This window comes from Sciurus carolinensis, unplaced genomic scaffold (assembly GCF_902686445.1).
Source record: "Sciurus carolinensis unplaced genomic scaffold, mSciCar1.2, whole genome shotgun sequence".
NCBI classification, from domain to species: Eukaryota; Metazoa; Chordata; class Mammalia; order Rodentia; family Sciuridae; genus Sciurus; species Sciurus carolinensis.
This window is the reverse complement of record NW_025920155.1, coordinates 526,354-535,380: the sequence shown is the minus strand read 5'-3', so window position 1 is coordinate 535,380 and position 9,027 is coordinate 526,354. Positions and strand designations below refer to the sequence as shown.

Here is a 9,027-nt window from a genome sequence, read left to right as displayed (position 1 = left end):
GATATCCAGAAATTGGAAAGGACAGCCACCGTCTTTGTGGCGGACACCATCCGGATCACCACACAGAATAAGGAGCGTGACTCCTCCATGTTTCTGATTCTGTATGTGGTCTTGAAGATCATGGAGCAGCTGGTAGATGTGATGCTGCGGAGGCTGCTGGATAATGAGGTCTGGAGCCAGATGTGCAGGAGCCAAGCCAGATCACCAAGAGGTAGAGCTTCAGTCCCATGGTGTCCCTCAGCTGCTTGACCTTTTCATGTGCTTTGCTTAGCACCTTTTGGTTGTGAGGCATTCGCTGTGTCCCTGGGCATTGGTTCGAGGGCCTGTGTGCATAGCAAACCCCATGAATGCTCAAGTTTCTTTCATAAAATGGCATGGTATTTGTATAGAAACCTTTTTTTGGTTTTGTGGTGGTGATGGGGTTGAACCCAGGTCCTAATGCATGCGAGACCAGGGCTCTACCACCGAGCTACACCAAGTCCTCATCTTTTCATCTTAAATCACATGGTAGAAAATGTTTACAGGGCAGCTGAACTGATTTCGATACCTTTGTCATCAATAGAGTAAGTCAGTATTTTGTATAATTTGGCCCATAGCGACACCAGTCATGGAGACTGTCAGGCTAGTTGCTTGCAGTGTCACTAAGGAATTCAGCTTTATCATCTGAAGTTCAAACCCGGTGTTTGAGCTGGAATTTGATTTCAGGTTTGCAGATCATAACTGGGTAACTAACCACAGCTCTGATGTCAAGGTAAACCGTTATGAAAGATCCTATGAGAGACCACAGAGTACTGTCCTGGATTCAATTTTTGACATACTTACAGAATCAGGACTGATCAAATACTACTAGTCATTAAACAGAGTTTTTTTTTTCTTTACTTTGAAATTTATATAACACAGACCTCCCCATTTTCAGGCATGCAGTTCAGTGGCATTAAGTATGTTCACACTGATACATGACCATCCTCACTGCCCATTCCAGAACTCTTCTGACTTGATTAAACTAAAAGTCTACCTACTACACACTACCACCCTGTTCAACCTTGCCTCACAACCGCCATTCTGCTGTCTCTGTGGAATCAGCTGGATCCCTCACGTAAGTAGACAACACTCAATGTTTTGCTTTGGGCTTATTTCGCTTAATATAATGTCCTCAAGGTTCATCTCTGTCACAGCATGTGTCAGAATGTCCTTTCTTTTCAGGGCTGAATCATAATCCATCGTATGTACATACCCCACTGTGTTTATCCACTTGTCTGTCCATGCACGCTTATTTTGCTTTCACCTTCTGGCTATTGTGAACAATGCTGTCGTGAACTGGGCACACTAATTTCTCTGACACCTGCTTCCGATTCTATCGAGTATTTTTACCCATAAATGGAATAGCCAAATCATATAATCCTATGTTTAATCTTAAAAACAGCCTTAGTCTTTTACTTCAAAATTGTTTATCTGTTTTAACATTTCTCTATTTTTTTTTGATTGACGTTTCTTTAAAATATCCAAGGAGATGAGTAAACCATAGCTATAATGCCTTTGCTCATGAGGCAGTTTAGTACCTCAGCATCTGAAACTCTTGTTTTGTAACCGAATTTTGGAGCAGTTTTTATTTAGATTTTTTGAATTAGGGATGCTCAACTGCTAAAGTTTACATAGATCTTGTAAAATCTGAAAAACTCTGAAAATTGAAACTCTTCTGGTCCCAAGCATTTTGAATAAGGCCGACTCAACCTGTAGTGAATTCATTCAAGCCATGAGGTCTAGTGTTCAGTGCTAATACAAGGAAAGTCATCTTGAAAACAGCAGATCTCTTCCTCCTTAAGACATGCTCTTTCTTTTCACTGTCTGGTGGGGGTGCATCTTTCTCAGTGGTGGTCCTTGAACAGCAGCATGTTTGTGGTTTTCATGTATTCAGAATGACTTCCCGTCCCTTCCAGCTGTGTGCATGTAGTTCAAACTGGTCACATGTTGCCACAAAAAGCACACAAAAAAATGCTCTTTATAGGTTTCCTTTTTTTTTTTCCCAAATTCAACTCCATGTGGCGTTGGGTCACCTCTGATGTGTGATAGTTGTTTTGGAAGATGGATGGCACTTATCTCTTCCTTACGAAAGAGACTCTTGGGGCTCTGATCATTGTTTTTGTTTCCTGGTCCCTAAATCCTTTTATCTAGCAGGCTGAAGCATTCCGTGTGGGATTGGCACCTGTAGTCACTTGCTCTGCGGCAGCACCCCGGAACTTCCTGCTCCTTCTCTCACTGGCTCAGAGCCCCTGAGCCAACCTCTCTGGCCTCTGGTTTCCACCATTCTACTCTCAGCATTTTGACAGCAACATTTTTAGAGTTAAATGTAAGTGTGTTGGGCATTGTTGACTCTCAGGGACCTTGTGATCCCCTTGAGGGACCTCACCTTCCATTCTTGCACTATGTGAACTTCTTTTTCTTTGTTCTTTGTAGATATACTTGACTGTCATGTGTAATTTGACATGTCCTACATCCATGGAGTACAGCTTCCCTTCTTGTAGTTGTACAAGATGTGGAGCTACACCAGGCGTATATTCCTATACGAATGTAGGAAATTATGTGTGATTCAGTGTGTGTACTTGGCACAGTGCACTTGCCTTTCCCTGGCTCCCTGGTGCTCCTCTAGAGAAAAGTCAGGCTCCTTTTTGGTTATTCACATCTGAACAGTTAAGACTTTCAATGGGTTGTTGAGGTTTTACAATATTCACAGGACCACACAATCATCACTACAGCCACGGAACCTTTTATTACCCTCCCAAGAAGCCTCACCTTAATGAGCAGCCACTCCTTATTTCTGTCTGTCAGCCTCCTGTGCGGACATTTCATGTAAATGAAACTGGCACCTTGTGGTCTTTGTGTCTGGCTTCTTTCACTCAGCCTGAGGTTTCCAGCTCTGTCCATGCACACTTTCTGTTGATGGCTGAGTACTATCTACCCTGCTTGAGGGCATGTGCCACATTTGCTGTGTCCATTGATCAACTGGTGGACATGGGGTAGTTTCCACCTTCGACTATGAATCTGCTGCTGTGTTTGTGTGCCAGTTAGTGGACGACAGTGCTCAAGTCTGTTTGGTGCATTCACCTGGGAGGGAATGTCTGGGTAAACACTAGGTCCACTTTCAACGTTTGAGGGCTTCTGGCTGTTTGCCAAGGTGAGAGTGTCAGTTGGCCTCCACGAGCAGCGTGCAAGGGCTCCACTTTCCCCATGTGTCACTGATGCTCACCCTGCTTATCATCTAACTTCTCCACACATGGCCTTTGCTGCCATTTTTGGAGTACTTCTCAGTTACTCAAACCAGGATGGAATACTTATTTGAGTTCATGAGTTTATGAATTTCTTCTGGTGGGGACAGCAGGCTCTGCTCCTTGCACTTGGTTGGAAGGGCAACTGAATGTCTGGATGGACCCTGGGGCTCACAGGCTCTGGAGGGGCATGACTTTTTTTTATTTCAGTCACTAAACTATCACGTTGTGCCAGCAAGTTCAAAAGTGTTTTCTTTTCAATCTCGTGTCTGTTGACCTTTCCGTATCTTGAACTCCCCCCACCTCTCACCAGGGACCTTGAAACCCAAGCACACAAGGAGCTGTTTCGAATCTTTTTCAGGCTACCAAGAAAGGAGAAGCTGCACACTGTGGTGGACTGCTCCTCTGGACGCCCTTCAGTCGGTTCCACACTGCAGGACGCATGATTTCCTCTGACAGCTCCACCTGCTTTGCCAGCAGAGAAGATGGCTGCTACAATGTTGTCCTTCCGCTCAGAGAGGTACACACTGCCTCTCCCCTCTGCTTGACCTGCTGTGCACACTTTGATGCACCGTTTCATCTTTGATGCACCGTTTCATCTTTTAACCCATGTGGTTGAGTCCATTTTCTGTTACTACAACAAAATCCATGATGCCAGGTTTACTTATTAACCAAAAAAAGGAAGAAAAGGCTTAATTAACTCCCAGTCCTGAGGCTCAAGAACATGGTGTTGGGTGAGCACCAGTGAGGGCGTTGTGGTGGTCAGTGCCCCCATGGCAGGAGCATGAGTAGATGGAAACATCATGTGTGAAGACAGAAAGCCAGAGAATGGGGAGTGACCATTCTTTGTAACAATCCCTGTTGTGGGAACGAACCAGGTCCCATAATCCCTACTGAGGGCTATTCTTCCAGTGACACATCCATCCCCTACTAGACCTCACCTCTTAAGGTTCCACGACTGTTTAATGCTGCCCCATTGGGGATCAAGCTTTCAACACAAGAACTTTGGGGGGACACACTCCAACTATATCCCAACCAGAGCAACTTGGGCCATCTGATGGCCAGGCTCCAGGAGGGAAGTGTGGGCTGAATTACGCCATTACCCCTTCAGCCTTCCTTTTTTCTCTTGTTGCTATGGCAACCAAAGGTTGCCTAGAAGTGATGGTAAGAACAACATACCCTAGCCCCACACTGTTGATAAAGCTGTCATTCAAAAGTACATGCCTCGCAATTCAATCTTTTCCTACAGCTCTTTAGGAAGGGATCCTCCCCTTTTGTTGCCAAAAAAAAGACAAAAAAAAGACAAACTATAAAAAGCTTCACCTTTAGAAAATAGGGAGCAAATTGGCATTTATACTCTCGTAGAACTTGTGAAAGATTTAAAAATGCCTCCTTGTTTTAGGATCAGGTCCCTCCTATAACTCTGTGATTCTCTCATTGGAAACGGGAGTGTGGGCAACCTGAGTTTGCTTCTGAATGCAAGCAGCTTGGTCCTTGATCTCAGGCATCTCTGCTGAGGGGGTACCACGGCTGTTATACATCAAGACCTCTGGGGTCTCGTTTCTCGTAGCATAGGTCCTGAGCCGGATTGTTTAGAAACTCAGTGTTTTTCCTCATATGATTTCCCAGATCTATCCCCTCCTTCTCCAATAGATGTCTTAATTTTGCAAGCATTATCATCAGTGGAGCAAGAAATCCACATGATGACCTACATACCTAAAAATTGATTTTTGAATTATGCATAGCATGAAATTTACCTTGTAACCAATTTGTAAGTGGAATCCTACAGCATTGTCATTTTGTGACTTTTTCTTCCACTACACAATGTCCTTAAGGTTGATCCACCTCTTATCTGTTAGAATTCCCTTCCTTTGGAAGTCTGAGTAATATTCCATGGTAGCCTAAACCACAGTTCCCTTACCCATTCATCTGTGCATGGAAGTTTGGGTTACTTCTGCCTTTTGGTGATTGTTATTGATGCTCCCTTGCACACTTTTCAACCTTTATATCAGGTCCTTGTTGCCATTATTCCATGTTAGATTAACTTGTGAGCATTTCGTGGAGGCCTGCCTTCCTTCTTTTTTGAAGTACTTACTGTGATTCAAATCTTTTTATTAGTGCCTTGCAATTATACATAACAGTGGGATTCATTGTTCCATATTGGAACATGTACAGAGCATAATTAGTCAGTTCCGTTCTCCAGCACCTCCCCTTCATGTGCCGTCTTTTGCATCAGGTAGTGAGCATGGAGAAGATGGAGGACACCAGTCTGCTGCCCAGCCCCATCCTCATCAGCATCAGGAGCAAGATGGTCTTCCAGTTCATCGAGCTCAAGGATAGAGAGACCTTGGTGGAGACCCTGCTTGAGAGACTGAAGCAGGTCCACGCCAACCATCCTGTGCACTATGACACCTCAACCAATGACAAGGACATGGTAGGAACCTGCAGTATGGTGGCTTTCTGTGACGTGACAGTCCCCCTCTCACCACCTCTGTGTCAGTGGGCTCCAGAGGGCATGTGTAGGAAGGGACCCCCTTGGGTGTGAACACACAATGTGCTAGAGATGATTTGGCCTCCAGTAGTCGGGGGTGTGAGTCCTGTGTCACCTCTGATGGGCTGGGTGTCTCCAGTGGGCATTGAACGCGATAGAGTGGGTGGTCGGGAATCACCCCACTCCTTGTAGGGGTTGATCTGGTGTCCCCCAGGTTCGGGGGGCTGGTGGTGTGCTCCCTGGGTGGGTGTGGAGCAGACACGCCTCTCCACATCCAGAGGGATTGTCAGGCACCCCCACCTTCCTCACAGGCTGGGTGCTGCCACACTCCAAGGTTGCAGGGGTTGATGCCCTTTGGAACAGACAAAACCTGCTGAGAGAGATCCTTCCTCATTCTTAGGGTTGGATGACGGCAGAAAAGGACCTGGGTCTGCCAGAGCCTCACCTTCTAGAACTTTAATTGACATATACTTTTAAAAACACATTTTAAACTAATATTTAATAATGGTGCATATTTTCCTCTTACTTTTTTTTGTTTTCTTTGAGGGCTGGACACACATCACCTGTTTTGTACTTGACAAGCAGGTGCAGTGACCACAAGTTTGGGGATCTTGAAATGGTGTCTTGTCACAGCAGCAAGGAGCGTGAAGACAAGAGCCCACCTCTGCACCCCGGACACCTGACTGTGGTCCTCCAGCCTTTGTGCAGCCAGAACCCTGACTCCCACCTGGTTGTTGAAGCTACTCCTTCCCTGGTGTGCCATGGACACTAAAGGCTGGGCAATGACCATGGAGGGTGTGGCACCTGAGCACCAGCTCCTCCACCTGGGTGGAGAGGTGGCCGTGGATCTTGGGCTGCAAGGGCTCTATTGAGGACTCAGACAGCAGAGGGGGAGCCGGCCTTTCCCCTGTCCGTTAGTGGCTCTCGTGTCATTCCTGCTGTGTGACTTGGGCAGTGGGTGATGCCGGCCCTGTGGGTTTTCAGGTGTCAACCAAGTGTTCCTCCCACTGGCCGGTGGCATCTGTGAGCATCTCAGTGTCAATTTCCCGCGTGTGTGTCCTGGGACAAAGGGCTGCCTGTCCTCTAATTTTAAGAACTAAAAATATTTTTGCTACATTCATACTTTTTCTTTATATGGAAAATTTGAGGTGAATAGACTCCAATTTCGTAAGTAGACTCTATGTGGCAGTGAAGAGACTAGTTTTGACCTTGTCACTCCCTTGGGGACCAGGTGTGGCTGCAGACCTTATTACCCCACACTCCTTCTAAGTTACTGCAGCTCCTGCAGCATCAGTTGTTACTTTTAGTGATCCAGACTGAACCTTTCTTTTCAGATGTGATGCATGCACACACACACACACATTGGAGGTATGGGTATATATATATATGTGTGTGTGTATTCATTATGTGTGTGTGTATATATATATAGATATGTATATATAAATATTCACATTCATATATATACATATGTATACATATATATATAATTATTTCCTTAATCTATAATTTCCTAAGTATTGAGCATATATGTATCCTCCCATTGCTGAAGAATGCAGGTTATTAAAAGCATTTCACCATAACCAACTCAAACTCTCTCTGAGCGTGTGTGCTTGTATGTCTGTTGAGTGTGTGCGTGTGTGTGCCTTCATGCATGTGAGTATCATAATATCCAATATTTCTTTTCTCCCATTGGAAATTGAGTCAGAAAATGCAATCTGCCATACTCCCAATACCAAAATGTCATTTTGATCAAATGAAACATTCTTTCATCTAGGTTTGAATGTTTCCGCTAGGAATTACTGGTAAAATGAATAGATTCAAATCATGAAAGTGGATCAGAATACAGAAACATATTTTAATAACAAAGACTTAAGGTCCAATTATGTATGGAATTGATGAGTAAACATTTTAGAAATCAATCTCATTGATCATCCATGATGCAATGCTTTAGCACTGCCCAGAGAGACAGGAGCAGATTCTTGTCCACAGGTTCCAGCGGTGATGTCGCACCCGAGTTGCCTCATAAGAGGGAGGTTGGGGAGGGATCCAGTCATCTTTTTCATCCTGAGGATAGGTCCTCTTTCTCAGGATGAAGTCTCTCCTGACATGTGGCTTCATCGCATAAAAGACGTTGGCATTCTTTGGAATCTTCATTTCTGGGGAGAGAGGGGTACAGGTTGGATAGGTGGCACTTGAGACGTGCACAGCAGGACACCCCAACATCTGACAGCCTCTGCCAGCAAAGGCCTGAGCCACAGACCTGAGAGCTGTCCAGATCAGCTCCAATACCACCAGACACATCCTCAACCATCTTCCTGGAGGAAAAACTAGGTCTAGGACTTCACCAGGACTAATGCGTGTTGCCTCCAAAGGCTTTGGGCTCCAGAAGATCACAATTCATCTTGATTTTGCCAAAGCATACCCCTAGGGATTACATCTGAAATCTTACACAGATGACTCATGTGCTCAATGTTTCACCCCCAGTTCAGCAAGGTTTCCTGGTGGGTTTTGGGTGAAGCACTCCATGTTGAGTGCTCTGATGTGATCATGGAATACTCAGTCAAGATGAAGAGAACACTAAGCAGTGGGAGAAAGTGGAAGAAGGTTGGGCATGGATGGAGGAAGACCTGAAGAGGGAGAGGCCCTCAGCACACATATATTTTTGCAACTGAGCTATATCCCCAGCCCTGGGGGCTCCTCTTTATCCTCATTCTCCTAGTAGTAGTCCTCATCTTCTTCCCATCTTTCTCTCCTTCACTCTCTCAGTCTCCTTATATCCCATGAAATCACCTGGTTGGCAAGTGCTCCATAGGTTGCAGGTGCCACACCCTCTGCCATAATGCACAGTCTCAGTTCAGAACCAAATGGAATGCTATGAAACTCAGAGCCAAAGCAGGAGTCCCCTGCTAATTTATTTTACCCAAGTATTTGACAGGGAGGAAAGTATGACCAACTGAGACACCTCGTGTTAGCCATGTTCTGCCATTGTTGCTAGTCAGCTCCATGTGGACCAGGCATCCTACAAGGGAGGCCACATCCCAAATGCTGCCCTACTGAGATCAATCATTCCAAAGACCAGGAAAGGAACGGCTTCACTCCCACATTTTCCTATGGTCCAGGGATGCAACAACCCCCAGTGGGTTTCAGATGGCCAGCGAGTCCCTGGTCTGAACACCTGTCTCTTGCCACCCTCCTCTAAAAAGGGTCTGTTCTCTATTTGGGTTTGGATGGATGTACCTGTGCTATGAATTTCCGAGCCCACCAAGGTTTATC

The 9,027-nt window shown here is 45.4% G+C and overlaps 1 protein-coding gene across 5 annotated transcripts; it reads left to right on the top strand.

Moving 5' to 3' along the window:
- LOC124974595 (TBC1 domain family member 8-like) lies at positions 1 to 7,592 on the top strand. 5 transcript variants are annotated; one of them, XR_007106802.1, is made up of 6 exons: positions 1 to 211; positions 917 to 1,096; positions 2,176 to 2,347; positions 3,625 to 3,783; positions 5,504 to 5,697; positions 6,301 to 6,439. XR_007106802.1 is itself a non-coding variant. In XM_047537750.1 (5 exons), the coding sequence occupies exons 1-5, from the start codon at positions 164 to 166 to the stop codon at positions 6,524 to 6,526; spliced, it is 810 nt and encodes a 269-aa protein (XP_047393706.1). In that variant the 5' UTR covers positions 1 to 163; the 3' UTR covers positions 6,527 to 7,591. The 5 variants fall into 5 exon arrangements, 4 of the variants coding, with proteins under 4 accessions (XP_047393706.1, XP_047393707.1, XP_047393709.1 ...); XM_047537750.1 differs by lacking the exon at positions 2,176 to 2,347 and having other exon boundaries at positions 5,500 to 5,697; positions 6,302 to 7,591; XM_047537751.1 differs by lacking the exon at positions 2,176 to 2,347 and having other exon boundaries at positions 983 to 1,096; positions 5,500 to 5,697; positions 6,302 to 7,590.
- The last annotated feature ends 1,435 nt before the right edge of the window (positions 7,593 to 9,027 follow it).

Bases quoted from the DNA above. Each gene is read 5' to 3' on its own strand.
- LOC124974595 (XM_047537750.1), top strand. From the start codon at position 164: ATGAGGTCTGGAGCCAGATGTGCAGGAGCCAAGCCAGATCACCAAGAG. The intron at 212-916 runs GTAGAGCTTCAG...CCCCATTTTCAG, and splicing joins CCAAGCCAGATCACCAAGAG to GCATGCAGTTCAGTGGCATT. The intron at 3,784-5,499 runs GTACACACTGCC...CTTTTGCATCAG, and splicing joins TTGTCCTTCCGCTCAGAGAG to GTAGTGAGCATGGAGAAGAT.